The 25,185-nt window shown below is 50.5% G+C and overlaps 1 protein-coding gene across 1 annotated transcript in view; it reads left to right on the top strand.

Moving 5' to 3' along the window:
* TXNRD3 (thioredoxin reductase 3) overlaps nucleotides 1-25,020 on the top strand; it is a 40,756-nt gene extending 15,736 nt beyond the window's left edge. Inside the window, exons 4-16 of the mRNA XM_065885430.1 lie at nucleotides 894-998; nucleotides 1,234-1,306; nucleotides 3,266-3,385; nucleotides 4,711-4,853; nucleotides 6,303-6,418; nucleotides 7,168-7,393; nucleotides 7,998-8,090; nucleotides 13,685-13,761; nucleotides 14,341-14,497; nucleotides 17,734-17,841; nucleotides 22,086-22,181; nucleotides 24,613-24,747; nucleotides 24,958-25,020. Coding sequence (XP_065741502.1) covers nucleotides 1,261-1,306; nucleotides 3,266-3,385; nucleotides 4,711-4,853; nucleotides 6,303-6,418; nucleotides 7,168-7,393; nucleotides 7,998-8,090; nucleotides 13,685-13,761; nucleotides 14,341-14,497; nucleotides 17,734-17,841; nucleotides 22,086-22,181; nucleotides 24,613-24,747; nucleotides 24,958-25,020 — 1,380 coding nt within the window. The 5' untranslated portion in view covers nucleotides 894-998; nucleotides 1,234-1,260. The remainder of the gene's footprint in view (nucleotides 1-893; nucleotides 999-1,233; nucleotides 1,307-3,265; nucleotides 3,386-4,710; nucleotides 4,854-6,302; nucleotides 6,419-7,167; nucleotides 7,394-7,997; nucleotides 8,091-13,684; nucleotides 13,762-14,340; nucleotides 14,498-17,733; nucleotides 17,842-22,085; nucleotides 22,182-24,612; nucleotides 24,748-24,957) is intronic.
* Nucleotides 25,021-25,185: the final 165 nt, after the last annotated feature.

Raw genomic sequence — 25,185 nt, 5'->3', positions numbered from 1 at the left:
CTAGCACAGGTGGACAAAACATAGAGGGTCTTGAACAATGGCGCTTGGCTATTTAACTGCACCTAGTTATTCTGTAACTCAGCTTTACCTGCTCGCCACTCGAAAGCCAATACCGAGAAGCAAGCGTTAGTAGAAAGGAAAGTTGCTTTAATCAGAAAAGCCAGCCATCTGGGGAGAAGGCGGACCCATGTCCCAAAACCAACTTGGAAGATTCTGCTTGGCCACGATCGTTTTTAAAGGGAAAAAGGGGAAATAATCTCAGTTAATCATTGAGACAGGAGGTCAGATTCTTCGTCATCTCTCCATCGTGTGCAGACCTGCCGGCTTCTCCTGAGCTTCCCTTGGGTGCCGTCTTGCCCACGTGGTCCGCCTGCAGATTTACTAAGGGGGACGATGGGCATAGAGAGTCAGTCATTCTTTACCTACTTAATCCTTCATTCTTACTCCTTTTAATCCAGGAAAGGAGTCGACAGGTCAGGCGAGGTATTGCGTGCATTCAGTAGAGAGAAATCAGGGGCTAGTTTAAATGTTACCTCTCAGTTTTACAACTAAGGTCTGAGGAATGCAGAGACGAGCAAACGGAAAAGGGCAGAGGAGCTACTTACAAAATGACCTAGTCTGACATGGATGTAAGGCCATGACCTCCCCATCATTGGACACATGCCTCACTATCGGGTGATAACCAACAAAACATATGTGCTTTGGCATCCGTTCTAACTAGTTGGACCCAACTGAATGCCATCCAGGTAAACTGACAGTTCCAACTTACAAAGATCGTAGGTCAACTGTTTCCAAGATTTTTATAAAAGAAATGTATGCCGATTAAGCATAGGGTACAAAGAAAAAGTTTGAAAACAAGTCACACTGTGTCCTCTCCTTTGGTTACCCCTCAGGCACATCAGAGTGGTGTATTACAGAAGCTCCTGCAGGAAGATCCAACATATGATTACGACCTCATTGTCATTGGTGGTGGCTCTGGCGGCCTCTCGTGTGCTCAGGTATGAAGAAAGTGACCCCCGAAGATGAGTTTCCTGGTGATCGCCGTGAGCATTTCTTCTGCTGCTTAAAAAAAAGCCATTTATGATGTTCCAGTCTCCTCTGTGGTTGTAACAGCTGGTTTAATGAAGAGGAAAAACTGGGTTTCATCACAGACACAGTCATCGTTTAGGGGAGAGAGAAATCGGGGGAGTGTCAGGAAAATGACAAGGTCTCTATCTGTGGCTTTTTTCGTAGGAAGCTGCCGCTTTGGGGAGGAGAGTCATGGTGCTGGACCTCGTGGTCCCGTCGCCCCAGGGCACATCATGGGGTGAGCTGCTCTTCCCACCATCGTGCGGTGGTTGTTCTCTGTAGGCTCAGCCTCCCTCAGTCCTCACAACAGTCTCGAGTATAACCCAGCTGCTTCAGGGGTGAGGAAACTAAATCTCCAATCACACTGTTAACAAGAGGAGACACTGGAAGAATAATAGGAAAATAATTAGGAAGACTGTGGGAAAGGGGAAAATTCCGTGACCCCAGTATTCCAGAACTTCTGCCAGAATAATTTTTGTACACACGCATGGGTGTTTTCACACTGCTGTGGTCACGCAGTGGTATGTGCACCCCGTGTGCTCGCCTGAGTTGGCCGTGATGGTTTTCTGTGTTTCTGCATTGATTTTATCATGGACCCCAGTGGCTGCAGGATGGTCAGTTGACTTAGCGTGTGTGGTCATCCCAGGTCCGTTTAATGCAACGCACAGCAAGCTCCCAGCCTGGGACTTTGTTGTAGACAAGAGTGCTCGCCTGTCCACGCTCTTTTCACTGTAGCGTAGAAGGCGTAACTTTTGTGCTGGGTGTTTTCTGCCTATGCTTCGGTCCATCCCCGTTGTCTGTACCCTGCGCTCCCCACAAACTGGTGGATTGGCCGCATGCCCTCTGGCTTCTGCTGGGGCGTGGCCATCGGGGTAACGGGAAGAGCAGAGGAGGAAGCGTAGGGCGGGGTCTCCAGGCCCGCTGGGCACTGCAGGCTGGTTCTCCCCCGTGGTCCAGCTTTGGGTGGTGGCACTGGCCCCGTCGCTTACCCCTTCACGGGGCTGGTGGTGGCCCCCTTGCACCCACTGCTCTTCCTGCCACACCCTGTAATGATTTCTACCCTCTCCTCAGTTCCCCAGCTGGAGTGTCACCTGTTTCCTGCCGGAACCCTGACAAAATGGGAAAGTTGGTTTTTGTTTTTTGTAATAAATTCATTTACTTTATTGATTTTATTGATTTTATTTTTGGCTGTGTTGGGTCTTGATCGCCGCACGCGGGCTTTCTCTAGTTGCGGCGAGCGGGGGCTACTCTTCGTTGTGGTGTGCAGGCTTCTCATTGCGGTGGCTTCTCTTGTTGCGGAGCACGGGCTCTAGGCGCGCGGGCTTCAGTAGTTGTGGTGCGTGGGCTCAGTAGTTGTGGCTCGCGGGCTCTGGAGCGCAGGCTCAGTAGTTGTGGAGCACGGGCTGCGTTGCTCCGCGGCATGTGGGATCTTCCCAGACCAGGGCTTGAAGCCGTGTCTCCTGCGTTGGCAGGCGGATTCTTAACCTCTGCACCACCAGGGAAGCCCCGGGAAAGTTGGTTTTTAAAGTTCAAGTTTACTCAAAAAAATTTAGCCTAGAATTTCATATATTAAAGGTAGTTCACCTCAACTTTGCTCGTATGGTTGGAACTCTTGTCTTTCTTCTTCCTTCCTCTGGCCCTGTCCCCTCCCCTGTCCAGAAAGAGCCCGCTTAACCTGGACACCAGGAGAGATGTGCTCTCAGAGGGCTCTTCTGTTTCTAGCCCCGTGTTGTTGAAGGATCCAGAGTAGATGTTACCTGGCAGCTGGCAGTGGACCTGTGCTGGCTCCGAGGAGGACTCAGGTTCGCAGAAGCAAAGGCTGGAGGCTGCAGTGTTGGCCTCAGTGCAGCGTGGGCCTAATTAACCTGACGCGGTTCTGACCACGTCAGACTCAAGTGGAAGTTTTAGACTCTGTCCCCAGAAAACCGTTCACGTGCACGTCCATGTTTTGCACATCCCTGGGCCTCCTTCATGGACCCTCGGTCAACAGGTTTGGTGAATCATTTCGTGTTGTTGTGGGGTGTGATGGTGACCCCATGACCGTCAAGTTTGTCATTTCCACATTTTAATACCACCCACTCTGCACGTGCGCAAAACCACACGCACACACACGCACACGCACGCGCACACACGCACGCGCACACGCACGCGCACACACACACACACACAACGTTACAACTGTGACTTTCTCTCTCAGGTGTCGCTGGCACTTGTGTGAATGTCGGCTGCGTCCCGAAGAAGTTGATGCACCAAGCCGCCCTTTTGGGCCAGGCGCTGACTGACTCCAGGAAGTTCGGCTGGGAGTGCAGTCATCAAGGTGGGTGATAGCGTGTAAAGAGAGACGTTGGGAGAAAAGAAGAAAGAGCGAGTTCCTTGGAAATCCGTGCTATTTACATTGCTGTAGTTTAGTTTTATGGGCTTTTTTGGCTGTGCCGTGCAGCTTGTGGGATCTTAGCTCCCCGACCAGGGATCGAACGTGGGCCCTCGGCAGTGAGAGCGTGGAGTCCTAACCCCTGGACCGCCAGGGAAGCCCCTGTAGTTCAGTTTTAAATTAGTTTAATAAACACTTGTGAAGAGCCCACCGTGTGCCAGCCAGGCCCAGAGAACTCAAAGGTGGTCAGTTGAAACCTGCTTTCGTGGGCCTTAGTGCTTAGGGAGGGAGTTGTTGCAGCCTCGGCCATTCCAAACCCTTAGCAGAGTGTGAGAGGGAATAGTTACTATTTTCAGATTTCTTTCAAGTATAAAGAAAACAGAATAGCAAGGGTCATTGTGTGGATTTTATCCATTACTGTGAGGACATTTTCTTTTATATCAGTGTTTATGTATGTCTTTGGTTAATGGAAAACAAATTCACCAATAAAAATCTATTGGTGGGACTTCCCTGGTGGTCCAGTGGTTAGGACGCTGCACTTCCACTGCAGGGGATGCGGGTTCGATCCCTGGTTGGGGAACTAGATTCCGCATGCCGTGCGGTGTGGCCAAGAAAAAAAAAATCTGCAAAGCACCTATTGGTGAGGCTCTGAGGATGCAGAGATGAGGAAACTGTCACTCCTGCCCTTGGTGAGGCTCTGGGGATGCAGAGATGAGATGAGGAAGCTGTCACTCCTGCCCTTGGTGAGGCTCTGGGGATGCAGAGATGAGATGAGGAAACTGTCACTCCTGCCCTGGAGCAGCACAGCCTGCTGGGGGAGGGAGAGCGGAGGGGGAGGGGAGCGGCTTAGTGCCCGTAATTGGTGCTGAGGTTTCCAGCATCAACCTGAAGGGCACTTAGGAGCCTTGAGCCGTGGAGGTGGCGAAGGTGGCCCTTGAGGTAGGACACAGGGCAGGAAGCAGCTTGCCCCACACCATGTGAGCTGTGTAGACATGGTCATCATTGCTGGTCGAAACCCCCTGGGGCCGTGGGCATGGGGTCTGGGAACGCAGTAACCAGAATGGCCATCGGGACTGCAAAATCTCAGGAGACTTGTCCACGGAGGTCCTAGGAAGGGTGACATGATGTCTGGGCATCATAAAGGTTTCAGTTGCTGGTTATCTTCTGTTCACTTCTTGACTCTTGAAGCGATAGATAGGGTGGCTCGCGTGTACCTGTGACTTACCCGTGACAGTGCAGCCCCTTCACACCCCCTGGTGATTTCTCCTCAGTGAAGCACAACTGGGAGACCATGACCGAAGCCATTCAGAAGCACGTCGGCTCTCTGAACCGGAGCTACCAGCGGGCTCTGAGGGAGAAGGCGGTGGCCTACGTCAACTCCTACGGGGAATTTGTTGAACACCATAAAATCAAGGTCTGTTGGGGCGTTTTGTCCCGTTCGTTGCTTTCCTTGCTTCTGCCATGCCTGCCGTGAACCCATACTCCGTGTTGCGTGTTGAGGGCTGCAGCTGGTGTGCGTGTACACAGCCGTGCACGCGTGTGCTTTCCCCAGTGTTCGTTGACTCCACGTCTGGCTAAAGTGGAGACATTGCCTTTTAAAGAATTCTCAGTTTTAACTTATTTGCCTTTCGGTTTCATTGCCATCTTAAAAGAGAAAATGTTTAAACAGTTCAGAGTTCAAAATTCTAAAAAGATCAAAATTTTAGGAGTGCAATTCTTTTTTAAAATGAAACCTCAACTAGAACTCCGGTACGTATTATTCATAAAAGCACTAGTAGGGCTTCCCTGGTGGCGCAGTGGTTGAGAGTCCGCCTGCCGATGCAGGGGACGCGGGTTCGTGCCCCGGTCCGGGAAGATCCCACGTGCCGCGGAGCGGCTGGGCCCGTGAGCCATGGCCGCTGAGCCTGCGCGTCCGGAGCCTGTGCTCCGCAACGGGAGAGGCCATAACAGTGAGAGGCCCGCGTATCGCAAAAAAAAAAAAGCACTAGTAAAAGTAGTATCAGAATTAGTGTATTTTATACATTTATATTTGTAATATTTGTGTGTTGTAAGATCAGTACTTACGGAGAATGAGACTGTCGGTGATCACAAACATTTAACTGGAGTGTGAGAGACGTTCCGATACCATCCTCAACACCTGCTCCACCTCTGTCCTCTGCTTTGGTGGCAGAGTACTCGATGGCCTGGACAGGACTTGAGGGCCTTTTGTGGTCACCTGTTGTCTCTAGAAAGGTGTCAGTGGTGTGTTGAGAGCTGAGAACCTCACATGGCCACAGGAGGCCGGGGCGGGAGCTCCAGTCGGGGGGCTTGTTTCTCAGGCCGTCACCTGCCTGCCTCCTCCCCGCCGCAGCCTGGCTGTTCTGTTCAGGACCCTCCTCCAGGCTGCCCTCCCTCCATCCCACTGTTTTTTAGTTTTCTAATGAAAATGGATTTATGATTTACTTGTGTAATTGAAAATAAACAAACAATGAACAGCTTTGTGGATTCCGCAGAGCCTGGATTTCGGGACGGCGCCCAAGGGTCTTCAGAGTGGGCGCCCTCTTTCCCTGTTCCTTCCCGGCACTGGCTGCTCCCCAGATGCCAGCTGCTCTTCGGCCTGCGCACTTGGCCACGCTCTGTCCTCTCTCCAGTCACCCACGCGGCCGCCCTGACTGGCCTTCCAGTCCCCCACTGCCCCGCACCGCGGCCGTAGTGCCCGGGCTGTGAACACGCCTGTTTTCTGTGCAGGAGGTTATCACAGTGCGTTACTATCTTTGCATGTGTGTTCCCGCTGACAGGAAGATCTGTGGTAACTACTGCGTCCCGGGTGTCTGATATTCTGTGGTGTTTGATGAAAAGTGAAGTTTGCTTTGCTCTTTTCAAGGCAACCAATGGAAAAGGACAGGAAACGTATTATACTGCAGCAAAATTTGTCATAGCAACAGGCGAAAGGCCGCGCTATTTGGGAATCCAAGGAGATAAAGAATACTGTATTACCAGGTAAGATTAACTAGGCCATCTAACTGTAAGTTGTAAATAGTACGTTTCTGTGTCTCCAGTTTATTTACTCCCTGTCTTATTTCACAAAAGATTTGAACTAATGACAAATCAAAGTACATACAATGCAAAGCTAGGTAGTTAACATAATGGAGCACAGAGACCGTAGGCTCAGTAAATAATAAGGTCACAGATGCACACAGGTGTGCTGCAGGTCTCCTGGTAGGTGCTCTGGGAACGGGTCTGGGATTTGGCTCTACAATTTCTAGAGCTCACGGGGAAGCAGTGACTACTTCACTGCTTTAGGGTTTCGTGTCTGTATGGCAGTAATGAACCAGGTGACCAGGAGAAGCACAACTGTCCTAATACTGGCACGTAATAGGAATTCTCATTGGACGGTTGCAGCAGGACATACGACCTCGACATATAAAGCTGGACAATGCATTTCAAACCTTTTTGAGCGGGCGCACTTTAACAAATACGTTTTTCACTGTGTGGTCGCTCAGGTGAACACACACCAGACAAAGCCGTGTTTCTTCTTGTTACATAGAATGTGGTCTAATACCCTCTATTCCATTTTATTATTTACAAAATCTTGGCCTGTGACCCACTAGTTTGATTTTGAGACACTGGGCTGGACATCTCCCTCCACAGTGGACACGCATGCCACGGGCTGTCTGTCCCCTTCAGCGCCTGTTCGTTCTGGCCCCGCATGGCACCATCCCGCCCGGAAACCCCTTCTCTCTTTGCAGCGATGACCTCTTCTCTCTGCCCTACTGCCCGGGCGCGACCCTGGTGGTGGGCGCATCCTCCGTGGCACTGGAGTGCGCAGGCTTCCTGGCCGGCCTGGGCCTGGAGGTCACGGTCATGGTGAGCTCGCAGCTCCTGCGGGGCTTCGACCAGGAGATGGCCGAGAAGGTGGCTTCCTCCATGCAGCAGCTGGGCGTCCGATTCCTGCGCAAGTTCGTGCCCATGGAGGTGAGTTCCCAGCACCTGCCAGCCTTCGCTGTCGCCTCGCCCTCCCCGCTCCTGCGCTTTCCTGTTGCCCTCGTTAACTCTGCTCGCCAGGGACCCTGAAGATGGGGCTCCCACCCCGGTCTCGGCGCCCGGCCGCCCCCTCCCCCTCCTCCCCTTCCCCCTCACCGTCCCTCCCCCGGCCGCACGTCCCGTCTCAGTGCTGAGGCCTCTGCTCAGGCATCCTCCCCAACTCCGCACCCATTTATGCAGCCGCCTGCTGGGCATCTCCACGTGAATTCCTCTCAAGCATTTTAAATTTAACAAGATGAAATAAAGCTCTTGATTTCCCCACCAAATGTACTCCCTGCTGTGTTTCCGGCCTGTCTCAGTGCTCGGGAAGTGGTCCCCTGGAACACGCCATCTGTTAAGTCAGTGCCTGGAAAGCATCCCTCTGTGGCTCCCCTTCTGTTGTCCCCAGCTAACCCAGCAACTTATCTCTCTTCCACATTGTCCCTTGGGACGGCCCTCTTTTCTCTGTCCAAACACCTAAACATACACACACCCTGTGGTCCACCTATTTTCTGTCACCTGTAGAGATAATCCTTGCGCTGTTCCTCCTCACCAGGTTCAGCAGTTGGAGAAGGGGTCACCCGGGAAGCTGAAGGTAGTGGCTAAATCTACGGAAGGAACAGAGATCATTGAGGGCCTTTACAACACGGTGAGTTTCTGTCGTGTGAGCGGTGGGTGGATGAACGCGCTCATAAGTTAGTGCAGATGAAACTTAGGGGAAAATTATACCAGCATTGACTCTTTTCTTGATTCTTCGTGAGAGTCTGATACATATGGAAGCTGGTTGTGCTGTTGACATTTGATAGTTTTCAGTGGCACAGGAAGCATATGATGGTAATATACGTGTGTGTGTGACTATGCAGAGAACAAAATCTGGAAGCAGGTATACCTGCTTTTAGTGCTTACTTCTGGGGAATTAGATGTCTTATACATTCCTGCATTTGAATATTTTGCAATAAACATTGAATATACTTTATAATCAAAACAACAGTAAAGATATTTTCAAAAACAATGTAAAATCTCCAGTGTGACTAGTCCCTGGACTTTTGGGTGGCAACAATTCTAATTTAAACTGATGCTATTTAGAGACCATTTCTTTTGTAAACTGTAGTTTATACCTTTAACGTAAACTGTACACTTACAGTTTTACACACTCTTATAACATGATTCTTTTCAATTAAAAGTAGATAACGTGGAGAGGCTCACCAACGCCAAAAATATGTAAAACAAAAACAAAAATAAAAATCAGCCTCTGTTCAGATTTCGATTAGGATTGCGGTGGATGCGTAACCAGTTGGAAACACTGGACTTCTTTGCAGTGTCCATTCTCCCAGTCCATGAACATGGTATATCTGTCCTTTGACTTAAGCCGTCTGTCATAGTTCCCAGCAAATTTAGTACATTTCTCTGTAGACATCAAGAAGGTCTTCCGTTAGATTTATTGCTAGGTACTTACATATTTCTGTATAGTTACAAACGATGTTTTATGAAAACAATGTCATTGTCTTTCACTGTTTGTTGCTGATATATAGAAATGCAGCTGATTTGTGTGATTTGACGTAGTATTCAGTAAGCTTGCTAAAGTCATATTTGGTTATGTATCCTTAGACTTTGTGTACATATTTGGTTATGTATCCTTAGACTTTGTGGGGTCTTCTTTGTACATGTTCATATCGAGGGTGTTGCTTCCTCCTTTCGACTGTTTCCCTTTCCTCCTTTTTCTTGCACAAGGGCACCAGCCGTGGCCTCCAGTGCAGTGTTAACAAGAAATGCAGAGCCAGGTGCTCCTGTCTGTTCTCAGGGTCGGAAGGAAGGCTTTCACTGTTTCATGGTTATAGAGTAAGGTGTTCCATAGGGTTTGGGTAGATATTCTTAATCACGCTAAAGAAATCATTTTCTATTTCTCGTTTGCTTAGCGGTTTCATTTGTTATTTGGGTTTTGTTTGTTTGTTTGTTTTAAAAGATTGTTTCTTTTGTAGCTGTTAATGATTTTTTTTTCTTTAACCTGTTAGTGTGTTGAATTACATTGGTTTTCTAATGTTCAGTCAACTTTGTATTCCTGATAAACCCAACTTGGTAATGGTCCTTTTTATATATTGTTGGATTTGGTTATTTAGAATTTTTGCATCTATATTCAAGAATTGTATTGGCTTATAATTTTCCTTTCACGTACTGAACTTTTCAGATTTTGGTATCAAAGTTATTCTAGCTCATGAAAGATGTTTGGAATATGTTCCTTCTTTTTCTGTTCTCTGGAAGCATTTAGTAATACTAGAATTAGTTCTTTGTATGTTTGATAGAATTCACTGATGCAACCACCAGGGCCTAGAATGTTCAGTGAAGATATATTCAATTTTCTTTAACAGTCAATGGACCTTTTAAAGCTTTCTACTGTTTTCTATATCAACTTTTGATTTGTTATATTGTCTCAGAATTAGTCTGTTTCATCTAAGTTATCAAATGTATTGGTATAAAGTTGTGCAAAATATTTAAAATTGTGAATTGTTTATTTTTGTAATGATGTATCATTTACATGTAGTGATATACACAGTTCAATTGGCTTTGACAAGTGTACATGTTTCTGTAATGCACACTCCTTTGAGAGTAACAGAGCATTTCTGTGGAGTCGGAAAGCTGTCTCGCACCCCTTCCCAGTACCTTACCCCAAGCAACCCTGATCTGGTCTGTCACCAGAGACCAGCTGTTCCTATTTAGATGTCACGATGTGGAGCCACGTGGTACGTGCTCCTCGGGGTCTGACTCGGGATCCATCCATGTGGCGTGTATCAGTGGCTGGCTCTTTTCACCATATGAATTGTCTGAATGTACCACAGGTCACTTTCCTGTGGAGGGATGCCAGGCTGTTTGCCCCTGGGTTCTTGTGACGAAAACTCTGTGAAGGTTCTTACGTGAGGCCTTCTGTGGACACACGCTTTCCTTTCTTGTGGGTAAATACCTAGCAGTGAAATTGCTTGGTCATTGGGGACTTCCTGTGTTTAACTTTTGGGGAAGCTGCCAGACAGCTTCCAAATGATTGTCTCAATCTATATTCCCACCAAGGATGCATGAGTTGTGGTTGTCCTGTAGCCTCACCAACATTTGGGGTTGTCGACTTTTTTGTTTAAGCCGCTCCAGTGCATGTGTAGTGGAATCTTGTTATAGGTTTAGCTTGCATCTTCCTAGTGACTACAGTGATGTTTGGCAACTTCTCATGTGTTTTTTGGCTGTTTAAATATTTTCCCTTATCAAGTGTCTGTTTGAGTCTTTGGCGCATTTTTGGTTGGGTTATTGAATTTTATTTGGAATTGCAGGAGTTCTGTGTGTGTTGTGGGTACATTCCTTTTTCAGATGTGTGTGTGTGAATATTTCTTCCCACCTAGTTGCCCATTTAGTTTTTTATGGCATCTTTTGATGAGCAATAGTTTTAAATTTTTGCTGAAGTTCAATTCATCAGATTTTTGTTTTATGATTAAAGTTCTCTGCGTGCTCTGCCCAGAGGTTGTGAAGATATTCTACATTTTCTTCCTGAAGCTTTATAGCTTTATCTTTTATGTTTAAGCCTGTAATTCATCTTGAACCAATTTTTGTTTACAGTGTGAGGTAGGAATTGAGGTTCTTTTTCTTCCGTGTTGATACCCAGAGCCATCTGTGAAAAGACTTCTCTTTGTCCATTGAGTTGCTTTGGTGCCTTTGTGATCATGTGATGTTTAACTGTGGGTCTGTTTCTGTCCTCTCTGACCTGTTTTGGTCATTGAAGCTTTATAGTAAGTACTAGACCAGGGAGGGTAGGCTCTCTAACTTTGCATAAGGCCTTTCCATATGAAATTTTTTTATTGAAGTATAACTGATTTACTTTACAACTAATGTTGTGTTAGTTTCAGGTGTACAGCAAAGTGATTCAGATATATGTGTGTGTGTGTGTGTGTGTGTGTGTGTGTTCTTTTTCAGATGTTTTTCCAATTATAGGTAATACAATATACTGAATACAGCTCCCTGTGCTCTACAGCAGGTCCTTGTTGATCATCTACTTTATACATAGTAGTGTGTGCCTGTTAATCCCAAGCTCCTAGTTTATCCTCCCCACCTTTTCCCCTTTGGTAACCATAAGTTTGTTTTCTACGTCTGTGAGTCTGCTTCTGTTTTGTGAATAAGTTCATTTGTATCATTTTTTTAGATTCCACATATAAGTGATATCATATACTTGTCTTTGACTTACTTCGCTTAGTATGAAAAGCTCTAGGTCCATCCATGTTTCCAATTCGTTAAAAAAAAAAAAAAGTCCTGCTGGGATTTTGATTGAGATGGTATTGCTTATGTAGATGAATTTGCGAGAACTGACATCTTAACAACATTGATTTTTCCAGTACACGAACCTCATACATGTTTCCATTTATTTGCGAGTTCTTTAGTTTCTCTCAGCAGCTTTTTGTCATTTTGCTCTAGAGGTCTTTCATGTATTTTGTCAAATTTATCTCTAAGTATCTCATATTTTTAAGCTACCGTAAATGGTATTTTAAACTTTAAATTTTCAGTGGTTAGTAGGTAGTACATAGAAATACAAATGATTTTTGTATATTGACCTCCTTAGGATTTGTCCTGCGTAAAACACCAGTTTTCTTTCTTCTTTCCAGTCTGTGTGCTTTTATTTCTTTTTCTTGCCTTGTTACACTGATTAAGACATCCACAACAGTGTTGAATGGAAATTGTGGGGGTCCCCCATCTCAGCGGTGAGGCCGTCTTTCATCACAGCTGGGATGTGAGCTCTCGGGTTTTGCAGGTGCCTTTTATCAGGCTGGGGAAGCGCTCTTTCATTCTGCGTGTGCTGAGGACTTTATTAAAATCCTCAGCGGGGGTTCAGTTTTGTCAAATGCTGTCCCCACATCTATTGGGATGACTAAGTTGTTTCCTCCTTTATTCTGTTAATGTGGTCAATTACACTGATTGATTTTTGTATGTTAAACCAGATTTGTATTTTGGGGACAAAGCCCACTTTTTTCACGTTGCTCTATTTTACTTGCTGACATCTGTTAAGGGTTTTGCATCTGTGTTCCCGAGGAGTGCTGGCTTCTCATTTTCTTTTCTTTTCCGGCCCTTGTTTGATGCTGTGTCAGGTGATTGTGCCGGCCTTCTACAAAGGACTTGGGACGTGGTCCCTCTTCTGTGTCCCGGAGAGTTTGTGTATCATTAATGTTATTTCTTTTTTTAAAAAAAATATTGATTTATTTTATTTATTTTTGGCTGCACTGGGTCTTCGTTGCGCACAGGTTTTCTCTAAGTTGTGGCGAGCGGGGGCTACTCTTCATTGCGGTGTGCGGGCTTCTCATTGTGGTGGCTTCTCTCGTTGCGGAGCACGGGCTCTAGACGCGCGGGCTTCAGTAGTTGTGTCACGTGGGCTCAGTATTTGTGGCTCATGGACTCTAGAGCTCAGGTTCAATAGTTGTGGCGCACGGGCTCAGTTGCTCTTGGGCATGTGGGATCTTCCTGAAGCAGGGCTCGAACCCGTGTCCCCTGCATTGGCAGGCGGCTTCTCAACCACTGCGCCACCAGGGAAGTCCTTAGTGTTATTTCTTAAGTGTTGCATAGACTCTACCAGTGAAGTCACCTGGGTCTGGAGTTAACTTATGGGAAGTTTATACATCGTGGATTCAGTTTCTGTAGTGAGTATAGAGTTCCTTAGTCTGCTAGGGCTGCCATAACAAAGTGCCACTAGGTGGGGTTTCTCTCGCCTCTGGAGACCAGACCCCTGAGATAGAAGTGTGAGTAGATTGCTCTCCTCTGAGGCCTGTCTCCTGGGCGTGTAGACGGCCGACTTCTCCGTGTGTCCTCACGTGATCACCACTCAGTTTTTGTTGTGTGTGTCCCAAAAACCTCTTCTTATATAAGGACACACGTCAGACTGGGTTTAGGCCACCCTAATGGCCTTGTTTTATCTTAATCACCTCTGCAGAGGCCCCATCTCCAAATACAGTCACATTCTGAGGTTCTGGGGGTTAGGGCTACAACATGAATTTGGGGAAGGGGCACAGTGCAGCTCATGACGTAGGGTTACTCAGACTTGTATGGGTGCAAGTTCGGTACATTCTGTCCTTCAAGGAATCTATTTTGTCGAAACTGTCAAATGTATTGGCATAGGGTGTTCATGATATTCTGTTACTGTCCTTTAATGTCTGAAGGGTCCACGGTGAGGTTCCCTCTGTCCTTCCTGTTACTGATCGTTTGTTTTTGCTCTCTCTCTAAATGTAGGTTTTGTTAGCAATTGGTCGTGACTCCTGTACGAAGAAAATCGGGCTGGAGAAGATTGGTGTCAAAGTCAATGAGAAGTGAGTCCCGGGCGTCACCACCCAGCGCTGCACGGGGAGAGCCCCAGCGCTGCACGGGGCACGGTGTTTCTACACATCAGCTCATGGAGACTCTTATCTAATTACTAACATGCAAAGTTTCGATGCTTTAAATTTACTTTGTAAGTACTGTGGCAGCTCTGTATTATCAATTTTTTCATTAATTAATTGATAACTCTTCATGTTTTTCTTAAATATCTCATACATTAAACAGTTATTTAAAAAAACTTATGGGAATGTATTCACCTACTTTCTGTGACTTAGAATGAATTTGTATGTCCTTGATCAGGCACAGAGAAAAATGTCAAAGCTATGGGTTTGAGTCTGGGGGACTCTAGAGATACTTCGGCACCCAGAAAGTGGGCCCGGGTTTTCAGACAGAAGGGTGTTTCTTCAGGAGCCGGAGGTGCCCCGGTTGTCTGAGCCTGCAGACGCTTCACGACACAGTTGCCTGAGCGCTTAGTGGGGTCTTTCTCTCTGAATCAGCCTTTCCCTGGACAGGTGTTCGTGTCCAGCAGTGCAGCGTCGTCGTAATGTCTTTTTTCTTTCCAAACGTAACAGGACTGGCAAAATCCCAGTGAACGACGTGGAGCAGAGCAGCGTGCCCTATGTGTACGCCGTCGGGGACGTCGTGGAGGGTCAGCCTGAGCTCACGCCCGTCGCCGTGCAGGCGGGCAGGCTGCTGGCTCGAAGGCTTTTTGGGGGCCGTTTAGAAAAGGTAAGTTTCTTACTGCTGTTTCTGAGATAATGTCTAAAGCAAAATCATGATTTGAGGGCAATCAGTACAGCTGGCACCGTGCGCCTGTTTTGCCGGGGAAGCTTCCCCCTAAACCGTTTGCAGTTCTGTACCGTTTACTGGTGGTTTAAATAAGTATCTTATGCGTATCTTAACGTGCAAGCCATTGTACTGGGTGACGTACGGGGGGCGCCCAGGTAGGGACATCCTGTCTCCTGACTGGAGGGGTCTGGAAACGCATCCTGGGCGGATGCTGCTCTGTCACCGGGTGGCAGGGCCCTGCGGCCCGGGGCGGACGGGGCCGGCCTCTGCGCCTGCCCAGCCCGTGGACCTGGTCTAGCCACCCTGCTCCTCCGGACTCCGGGCTCTGTTTCAGCCGACGCACGGCTGACGGTGCATGTGGCGCCCCCTGCAGTCTCCCCACCTCCCGCAGTCTCTGGTCACAGACGAGCCTCTTGCTCTGCGGGCTCTGTCTGCCGGGGCTGACGGCGGTCTCGGGAGCCCCCAGCCCTACGCGTCAGGAGAGCAGGGACCCGTGCCCTGCTGGCAGATGAGGGGCAGCGGGGGAGGTGGCCGGGCTGCGTGGGGGGGGGGGGCTCAGGGGGCTTGCTGTGCTGCCCCGGCCTCAGTGCAGAGAGAGGCCTGGCATGTGCTGGCAGAGCGAGGGGTCCCACAGCTGGGAGGGAGGAGTCTGGGAGCCAATCTGGTGTCAGATCATCAAGAATCTGGGAGGCTGCAGTGAGGAGCTTTTATGTCCCCCAGCGTTTCATTCAGAAAGGCGTCAGGCTGCAGAAGGTCTAGTGACAGTCACCCTACGGGCCTCCCACCCGACGGTGCAGGTGTTAATGCCTCCCGCCTGCCCTGCCCAGTGTGTGGATGTTCAGCACAAAGACCGTTTTGCTGCGCTGCTGGAAGTGAGCGGCAGGCGCTTTGCCCCCAGAAAACGCCTTCAGCAAGCGTCCCCTAAGAGCAAGGGTGCTCGCCTCCATGACCACAGCTGCATCTCCACACTGAGGAAGTGAGCAAAGGGCGTCACCCGCGGGCACACGTGCGCATCGCCCGGCACATCTGGCTTTTCAAGCTCTTAGGTCTCTTTTAATCTGCTAGAGCCCCTGCCTCTATTTACCTGTTTCTTTGCTTTATTTCTCAAGATGGGTTTTTTTTTTTTTTGGGCGGTACGCGGGCCTCTCACTGTCGTGGCCTCTCCCGCTGCAGAGTACAGGCTCCGGACGCGAAGGCTCAGCGGCCATGGCTCACGGGCCCGGCCGCTCCGCGGCACGTGGGATCTTCCCGGACCGGGGCACGAACCCGTGTCCCCTGCGTCGGCAGGCGGGCTCTCAACCACTGCGCCACCAGGGAAGCCCTCATGACGGGTTTTTTGACGGATCCAGGCTACTCTTCTTGCAGAGTGTCTCACGTCCTGGGTTTCTCTGATGCTTTGCCTGAGCGGGTTCAGGTGGGATGTTTGGGGCCCGGCTTCTTCATAAGGAGCTCCGTGTGCTGTGTTTCACCACCAGGTGCCCAGCGAGGTCGTGTGTGGAGACCTCGTGGGCACACGGAGGTGTGGGTGGGGCCGTGGCCCCGCTGGCCTCGGCGGGGGCAGGGTGTGAACGGATGGGGGCGGATGGGGAGCTGCCCCTCCCCGGGGCGTGAGCACCGGGCTCTAGGAAGCACAGCAGTTGCCTGAGGTCCTGAGAAGCGGATCCCAGGGGCGGTGGGCAGAGACGTGAGAAGACAGGGCAGCGTGTGTGCAGAGAGAAGTCAGAGGACCAGGGCGGGAGGAAGGCTGCAGGTGGGGTGAGGCGCGGGCCCGCTCAGGTGGAGGTCGGAGTTCAAGGTGTGGGACGTGCTTTAGGTGAAAGGGGAAGCTGGGGAGTTTCCTGTTGATTTCCCTCAATTGATGTGAAGCACGAGAAAAGCACCTGCTGAGAATGAGGCGTCCCCTGTAAGCCACGGGATGCGGGGTTGACGGCCAGAGTGATGAGCAGCCGAGGACCTAGGAGGGGTCAGGAGCTGCTGCGTGCAGCCGTCTGCGCTTCTGTGGCTTCCTGTAGCCGTGCTGGGAAAAGAACAAACGCTTGGCTGGTCCGCGATTTGCAGGTCGTGGAACACGACGTGTCGGGGCCGAAGGTGAGGGTCAGGCTGGCACGCGGTGTCCACATTGTCCACCGGGTGCAGGGACGCCCGGTGGTACGTGATTGGCTTTCCTCTTGGGCCGCAAAGCAGCGCCTTGCTCAGGCCGTCACGTCGACGGGGTTTCTCGTGAGGATCCCACAGTAACCTGGAGGGAGAACCAGGCTGGGGTGGGGCTGGGCTCGAGGCTGCTCTGGGCCCCGAAAGGGTGGGGTTCCTGGTTGGCTCCCACTCTGGCTCAGCATTTCTTCCTGTCCAACCACCACCCAGGGGCTTCACCACTGGGGGCCTCTCCCTTCGCCTCTAGTTCATATCCTACAGAGGGAAGAATTTGATGGACGTGCAGTGCTGGGCCTTGCCCCTTGCCCCTTTTCCTCTTGCAACCTGGGCAGCCGGTCGGTCCCTTTGGGTTGGAGTCTCCCCTGAGCTAGTCACCTGTGAGCTGTTGGCGGGGTGGGGGAAGTTGTGCGGTGGGCACCGCTGCCCTTGCGGAGCTGTGGGCGGGAAGCACAGTGACCTTCCTCTCTGGCTCTGCCCGCCCCCTTTCTCGGCCCCGCACACGCTTTCTCTCCGTGCAGTCACAGTCTCCAGACAGGCGTGCGCCTGTGCTCACACTCGCGCCCCGGGATGCAGGGCTGCTGGGGACGGCGTGTGGGGCTCAGGGTCTGCAGCCTTCCCGTGATGTCCTCCTGTGCTCTGTCCCAGGCTGATAAGGGCCCTGAAGGGTCCCATCTCCGGGCCCCGCGGTGTGGCGGCCCTCCATGCGCGTGGCCGTCTCCCCGGGGCGGGCTGGGCCGCTCGCCCTGCCCTGCGCAGTGAGCGGCTTCTCCGCTCATCCCTGCAGGGGCACGGTCATGTGCACGGCTGCGGTGGCCCAGGTCCCGGTGCAATGGCAGCGCGTGGTCCCTGCCCCGGAGTCGGGGCGCGCCCGTCCGCTCAGTGACTCAGTTGCCTGAAGCGCTGGCAGTGAGGGTCACCTGCACGGGGCCGTGCTTGTTGATCTTCCTTTTACAAACGTGCGTCGTATGGATTTTCCCTGTAAAAAGGACCACAAAATGAAAGACCGTGACTGGTTTGTCTTGCAGTGTGACTATATCAATGCCCCCACCGTGGTGTTCACGCCCCTGGAGTACGGCTGCTGCGGGTACGCGGAGGAGAAAGCCGTGGAAGTGTACCGGAAGGAGAATCTGGAAGTAAGGCGGTGTGACTGTGGCATGTTCAGACCTTCTCTTTTAATCCACGGTTTGTCTTCAGCCACGTTTTATTTTGTCGTTTTGCGAGTTGCTGTGCTGGTTGTGTTGTAGGAAATTGTATCCCTACTTCAGGAAAACTGGAAATTGGATAACGCGAGCCCTGTCTGTAGCGGACTGTAATAGTCACACAGCCGGGGAAAGAAGGGCGCTGCGCGCGGAGGCTGACGGGAGGGTCGCCGTGCGACCTTCGGGAGCGCCCGAGGCCTTGCGCAGGGGTGGGAGCCAGGAGCTGGGAGACGCGTCGGCTCCTCTCCCTGGTCGGGGTTCACGTGTGTGTGCGGGCAGTGCTGTCCCTGCAGGAACAGAAATGCACGGAGCGGCAGAACGTTGCCCTTCCCTGCTCCGAGTTCACCCGTAGTTCTGGCCTTTGGAGGAGCTGACTGACTCACTGTTGTTCGTCTCAGTTACAAATTATGAGGGACGTTCGCTGGTCCGGGCTGGGTCTGCCGTCCACCCCCGCCCGCTTGGCGTGACAGGAGCCAGACACAGGCAGGACCTGGTCCGGGACCCTCCGCCACCCGCGGGCTCAGGGGAGGGGCAGGTCCGGGGCTGTCGGCCTGCTGGGGGCTCCTCAGGCGCCCCGAAGGTGCTCTCGCCTCGCCTCCACCCCTGCCTGTCTGGTCCTAACTGCCTCGTAAGCAGGAGGGGCGGGGAGGTGAAAAGGGTCAGGGGTTTAGGACTACTCGAAGTTTGAAGCCGCAGGCCCTCCCCTGGCTGCGGGAATCGTCTGAAGCACGGCGCCGAGGCTCCCGCGCTAAATGGCCGAGTGACTTCCTGAGACTCTCCTTTACTTTTCCGGGCTGGGGGACCAGGATGATGACAGACGGTGCTATTTTAGGTGGTGTTTTCGATGGGAAATTTCCATTGTAGAGGACTTTATTTGATAAGTGTTTACAATTCACTTCTGGTAATAATGAAGCACCCATTTGCAGTGGTGAACTTTTACTTGGGTCTTGGAAAAGTGATGGTAACAATTATGGATTTAACACTTAGTTCTAAAACTTTCCGAAATCAATGAGCAATTAAGCTCGGCAGGCACGTGAGAGGAAGAATGCAGGAGGCTGTACCCCAGATAAAGGGATGTCTCTGTAGGAAGGGTTCCCAGGTTTGTGCGGTTACTTTAAGGTCTCTTTCCTAAGGCTCACTGCAGATCAACCCACCTAGTCTGTACATTTATTTATTGCATTTTACAGGACTGAAAATTTGATCTATTAGTATTTTTTTAATATTCCAACTATAAAGAGGAATGAGGAAGCCTCTCATAAATACACATATAATTCCTTTTAAATGAGGAAATTAAGGTGAAAAGAAGATGAGGGTAGAAACAATAAGACAGTGTAAGAAGAAAGATTAATTTGTTCACAAAATTCATGCCGTAACGTCCGGTGGACTTTCATCTCTCTGATAATGCACTTGTATGCAGAGTATCTAAAGAACTCTTACAACTCAACAATAAAAAAAACCCCAAACGACCCAGTTTTTTAAAGGGCAAAGAATCTGAATAGATGTTTCTCCAAAGAACATACACAAATGGCCAATAAGCACATGAAAAAGTTCTCAGTATCATTAATCGTCAGGGAAACGTACATCCAGACCTTAGTGAGGTACCACAGGGATGATTTGTAAAAATGTTCACCATTTCTGTGGGTTGTCTTTTCACCTTCTTGATGGTGCCCTTTGAAGCACGAGAATCTTTCATTCTGATGAAGTCCAGTATGTCTTTTTTGTTTTCTGTTGCCAGCCACATGGACTTTTGATGTCACTTCTGATAAGTCAGTGCCTAATCCAAAGTCGTGAAAATTGATGCCTATGTTTTTTCTTCTAAGAGTTTTACAGTTTTCAGCTTTTCCGTGTGGGTCTGTGGTCCATTCGGAGTTGTTTTCTGCACACGTGTGAGGTAGGGGTCCGACTTCCTTCTTCTGCATGTGGATGCCCATTTCTCTGGGAACAGCTCCTTCCTAGTAGAGGAAACACCGCCAGTGATCCAGCTGCAAATCTGAGCATAATTGGGAGGGTGGGGAAGAGGGTGCAGGGGCCGGAGAAGAACGGGTGAAATCCTCCTCAACAGGGCGAGTCAGTAAGTGAAGCCGAGCACGGAGTCGCGTGAGAGCAGCGCGAGCGTGTTGTGTAGAAGCCCGGGGGCGACCGGCCGCACAGGACGTGCAGGCGGCTGTGCCGACTGGTTAAAGGGGCACCGGGGCGGCCCGGGCGGCTGTGCCGACTGGTTAAAGGGGCACCGGGGCGGCCCGGGCGGCTGTGCCGACTGGTTAAAGGGGCCCCGGGGCGGCCCGGGCGGCTGTGCCGACTGGTTAAAGGGGCCCCGGGGCGGCCCGGGCGGCTGTGCCGACTGGTTAAAGGGGCCCCGGGGCGGCCCGGGCGGCTGTGCCGACTGGTTAAAGGGGCACCGGGGCGGCCCGGGCGGCTGGGTTCATCACAGAGCTTTGAAAATCCGCACATAGTGAGCATAATTTGATTAAGAGATTAAAACTTTTAAAAAAGACAATCATGGGAGATTCTTTGTTTGTTTTGGCCTCTTGCCACGTGGCGTGGGGGATCTCAGTTCCCCGACCACGATCGAATCTGCGCTCTCAGCAGTGAAAGCACCTGGTCCTAAGCACTGCGCCGCCAGGGAATTCCCAGGGGTGATTCTGAATAAGGAGAGTACTGGGGGGAGACCAGTCCTGTCAGAGACTGAAATGTATCCTCTAACTACACTAATTAGACTTGTGCCGGAGTGGCACGCAGGTGGTCAGGAAGATTAGTGGGACAGAATCTGGAGCCCAGATTGATTCAAGCGCTTAGAAGAGTTAACGTGTGGTAAAGGTGGTATTTTAAATCTGTGGGAAAGGATATTCTAAGGGTGCTGGAGTCTAAGGGGACAGCCTTCAGGGAAAATATGAAGTTGGGTCCACGCTTCACACCCACTTTGAACCAGAAGGATCAGAAACTTAAAGTAAAATCTTCCAAGTACTAGGAGGAAAAACACAGCTCACACACACGAGGAAAGGAGTGGGAGGGTGTGGGAAGAGGTGTGGGTGCAGGGGCTCAGGGCACATCAAAGCCAGGAGCCTGCAGTTTCAGAAATCCTGTTTAAAACCTTGGAGTTTGCACCATTTCTTTTCTTAACCCTAGGGGTGTATTTTAGGAGTACTGCCTTGAGATGAAGAAGCATTTATCTTCTGTTCCTAATAGCCACAGAGATTGACAAGTTTGTATTAAAATATGAGGAAGAGTTTATTTCTCTTCTGTTAAATACACATTAAACCTAATGTTTTTTGTTAGAAGTAGCTGTGAACTATGATGTGTTTTAAATAAAATGTCATTTCAACTACGTATGCATTAACCACGGATGCTTCCTTAACTTTTAAAATGGTTATTTCTGGACAGTGGGATTTTTTTTCCCACTTTCTTTGTAATTCTCTGCACTGTGTTATTCTTTTAATAACTTTGTATCATGGTTATAAAAACAATGAAGACAGTATTCCAGCTGTAAAATACACAATCCTATTAAAGAACAAAGAGCCAGTACTTCAGTCCCTCCACTGCAGGGGAGAGCTGAGAACACATTCTCATCCTGGCAGCGCACACAGATCCACCGCCTTCTGCGTGGAGCGGTTAGGCGGAGGGCCACCGGGACGTGTAGCTGCCCCGAGGGGATGAGGGGACGGACGCTGTGTGGTCCGTCCCTGAGGCCTGAGCAAGTTGGGAGCCTTCGAGGTACCCTGGGCTCTGGCAGAGGGGGGCCTTCAGGTGGCGGGGGCAGTGTTCCTCATACCGTGGGTGGCTGGACTGTCTTGTGGCTTCTGCTTCTCCTACATTTGGTTTGAATGTGAACCTCACAGGAGGCGTGTGAACCGATGGAGGGCAGGACCCAAGGCTTTCTTTACTGTCTCAGCCCCACAGGGCCTGGCGCGTTGGCTGCTTGGAGAGTAGCCCTCTAGGTGCTTGAGAAGCGAAGTTAGTTAATGGGAGATGTTTCGGGACGAACGGCAGAGCAAAGCAAAGGTCACACACTCTGCAGATGGCAGTTAGGAGCTCGCCCAGATGCTCCCATCAGATTCATAAGCTGGGATCATGCAAGTTTAAACTTCTGAGAGCTGGTACAGAAATTGTCGTCTTTGTATAAGGAGGAGCCTGTCAAGCGGCGGTCTCCGTGGACACCGACCTTGGCCTCTCTCTTGCAGGTCTACCACACTTTGTTCTGGCCTCTCGAGTGGACAGTGGCCTGCAGAGACAGCAACACCTGTTACGCGAAGATTATCTGCAGTAAATTCGACAATGTACGTCATACGGTTGGAAGCAGGAATGTTCTAATTGTAAAACAAATCTTTTATTCTAGTATTTGGGTTTTTATAATCTCTTTAACGATAGCTCTAAGGGCCAGGTGGAAATCCTTGAAACTGTTACCCGGGCACTGTGTCTGAAGAGTGACAGCTGGGCAGTGACTTAACTTTTCAGAGTCATCGGAATGTGTCACTCCAGAGCTGTCTACCTTGGCAGTTTAGAACCACAGGATCTGTGAAAATTTGGGTCATCAGTGATGAAATTTAAGGAGTGTGTTTGTGTACATTTGGAAATACAGGCATACCTCGAAGGTATTGTGGTTAGGTTCCAGACCACTGCAATAAATCGAGTTTTGCAGTAACGTGAGCCACAAAATTCTTTGGTTTCCCAGTGCTTATAAAGGTTATGTTTACACTATACGGTAGTCTCTTATGTGTGCAATCGCGTTATGTCTAAAAAGACAATGTACGACCTTAATTTAAAAATATGCTAAAAAACCCTGACCATCACCTGAGCGCCAGCCAGTTGTAGCCCTTTTGCTGGCGCAGGGTCTCGCCTCCGGTGCTGGCGGCCGCTGACTGATCAGGATGGAGGCTGCTGAGGCTGGGATGGCTGCGGCCATTTCTGAGAACAAAGCCACCATGAAGTTCGCTGCACTGATGGCCTCTTCCTTTCATGAATGATTTCCCTGGAGCAGCAATGCTGTTTGGCAGCATTCTACCCACAGAACTTCCTTCAAAACTGGAGTCGATCCTCTCAAGCCCCGCAGCTCCTTTATCAACGAAGTCTGTGTCACATCCTAAGGCCTTTGCTGTCGTTTCAGCTCTCTGCACAGCCTCTTCACCAGGAGTAGCTCCGTGTTAAGAAAGCGCTCTCTTTGCTCATCCACGAGAAGCGGCCCCTCATCCGTTCCCAGGTTTCATCGCAAGATGGCAGCCATTCAGTCCCATCTTCAGGCTCCACTTCTAGTTCTGGCTCCCCTGCCGTTCCCACCACGTCTGCAGTCCTTCCTCCATGAAGTCTCGAACCCCTCAAAGTCATCCAGGAGGGCTGGAATCAGCTTCTTCCAAATTCCTCTTCATTTGGATATTCTGACCTCTTCCCATGAATCACAAGTGTTCTTTTTTTTTTTCTCTTAATTTTTATTGGCCACGCCATGCGCGTGAGGCACGTGGGATCTTAGTCCCCCGACCGGGGATCGAACCCGCGCCCCCTGCACTGGAAGCACGCAGTCCTGACCACCGGACCGCCAGGGAAGTCCCGCAAACGTTCTTAATGGCATCTAGAACGGTGAATCTTTTCCAGAAGGTTTTCAGTTTACTTTGCCCAAATCCATCAGAGGAATCACCGTCTATGGCAGCTACAACCTAACAAAGTGTATTTCTTACATAATAAGACTTGAAAGTCCACATTACTTCTTGATCTACGGGCTGCAGAAAGGATGTTGTGTTGTCAGGCATGAAAACAACGTTAATCCCGTCCATCTCCATCAGAGCTCTCGGGTGACCAGGTGCGTTGCCAGTGAGCAGTGACCTACTGCCCCTTTCTTGTACTTTTGTCCAAATTTCCGTTTCTCGAGTGTCACGCCACCACTCACTGTCTTCCTGGAGCTATGCTGGAAACCACGGACAGGCTTCCATCTCTCAGAAGCTCCTCGCTTTCATCAATAAGTGGCTTCCCCCTCTCTGGGCCGCGCCTTCTCCCACTTTGCTTCACGTGCACCCCTCAGAGGTTCCCGTCCACGGCCCCCTGGGAGCGCAGCTCACGGGGTATCCGTTTGCCCACCTGCCGCGGGAGCCCGGAGAGTGGGGGGCACAGACTCCTGCCGCCTCTCATGCCCTCTCTCTTCACCTTGTGCACTTTAACCCTGAAGCTCTGGATGAAGAAAAGTGATGCGAAAACATGGAGAGAGGAAGCCTGAGTCCCGGGAGTGCACAGGGACGAACCCGCGTCCCCCGGGGCTGCATGCGCGCAGGGACGAGAGCCGTGCGTCCTTACGGCTCGCGGTCCCTGGGGTGGGGTGTCTGCTGAGCCGACTCGGAGCCGGGCAGCCTGCGTCCTGGGCTGGGAGTAGCGCCTGCTGCCTCCGAACTTAGCCTTATTCCAGCACCGGCTGTTAGTCGGGTTTTGTCGTGTTGTCATTTAGCGCTCTCTCAGTGTAATGCAGAAACGTCCATCGTACTGACAGACTCCTTCGCGCAGCAGGTAAATTGCCCGTTCCGGTAAAGCTGAGTGCGTGTTCACACAGGCTGTGCATCTACTGGCTCACCCAACAGATTCTCGCAGGGCACGGTTTCATGGTGCTCTTCTCTGCTCAGTTCAGCATTAGAGGTGCTTTTCTCTGGGAGTTGCTGTCAGTTTCAACGGTGAACTTGGGATGACAAGATCCCTCTTCACATCCTTAACCTACTGGCTTCCCTTTGGAAGGATCGGGTGATAGGATTTCACGTCCTTGGACCGAAGGCCGGCGAGATCACCCAAGGATTTGCAGCCGCCATGAAATGTGGGCTCACGAAGCAGCTGCTGGACGACACCATTGGGATCCACCCCACGTGTGCACAGGTACGGACACGGGAGCTTGTAGATGTGGACTCGGTGTGGTTTGGAAAACTGTGATGAAGCATGTTGTCAATAGACAAATTTTATATTCATAACTGCTCTGTATGCCTTAAAGGATGATGTTGATGTCACGTTCAGGACGTGGTTTCTTAGAGCAGAGCTCCAGTACCGACAGCTAAGTGTGAATTCGTGTTGTTTCCTTCCCGTGGGCAGGTGTTCACCACCCTGGAGACCACGAAGTCATCGGGGCTGGACATCACGCAGAAGGGCTGCTGAGGCTAAGCCGCTGCTGTCGCTTTCCTTGTCCCGCTCCCGTTTCTGTGAAGACGGCATGCTCTCGGGTAAGCCCGGGGACAGCGTCGGGGCAAGGAGGCGGGACAGCAGCAGTGCCGTCCACCCGCCTGGCTGACGGGGAGGGGCAGCCACGCTGCGTCCTTGGCG

Source organism: Phocoena phocoena, chromosome 10 (genome assembly GCF_963924675.1).
Source record: "Phocoena phocoena chromosome 10, mPhoPho1.1, whole genome shotgun sequence".
Classification (NCBI taxonomy): Eukaryota; Metazoa; Chordata; class Mammalia; order Artiodactyla; family Phocoenidae; genus Phocoena; species Phocoena phocoena.
This window is presented reverse-complemented; position numbering and strand designations above follow the sequence as displayed.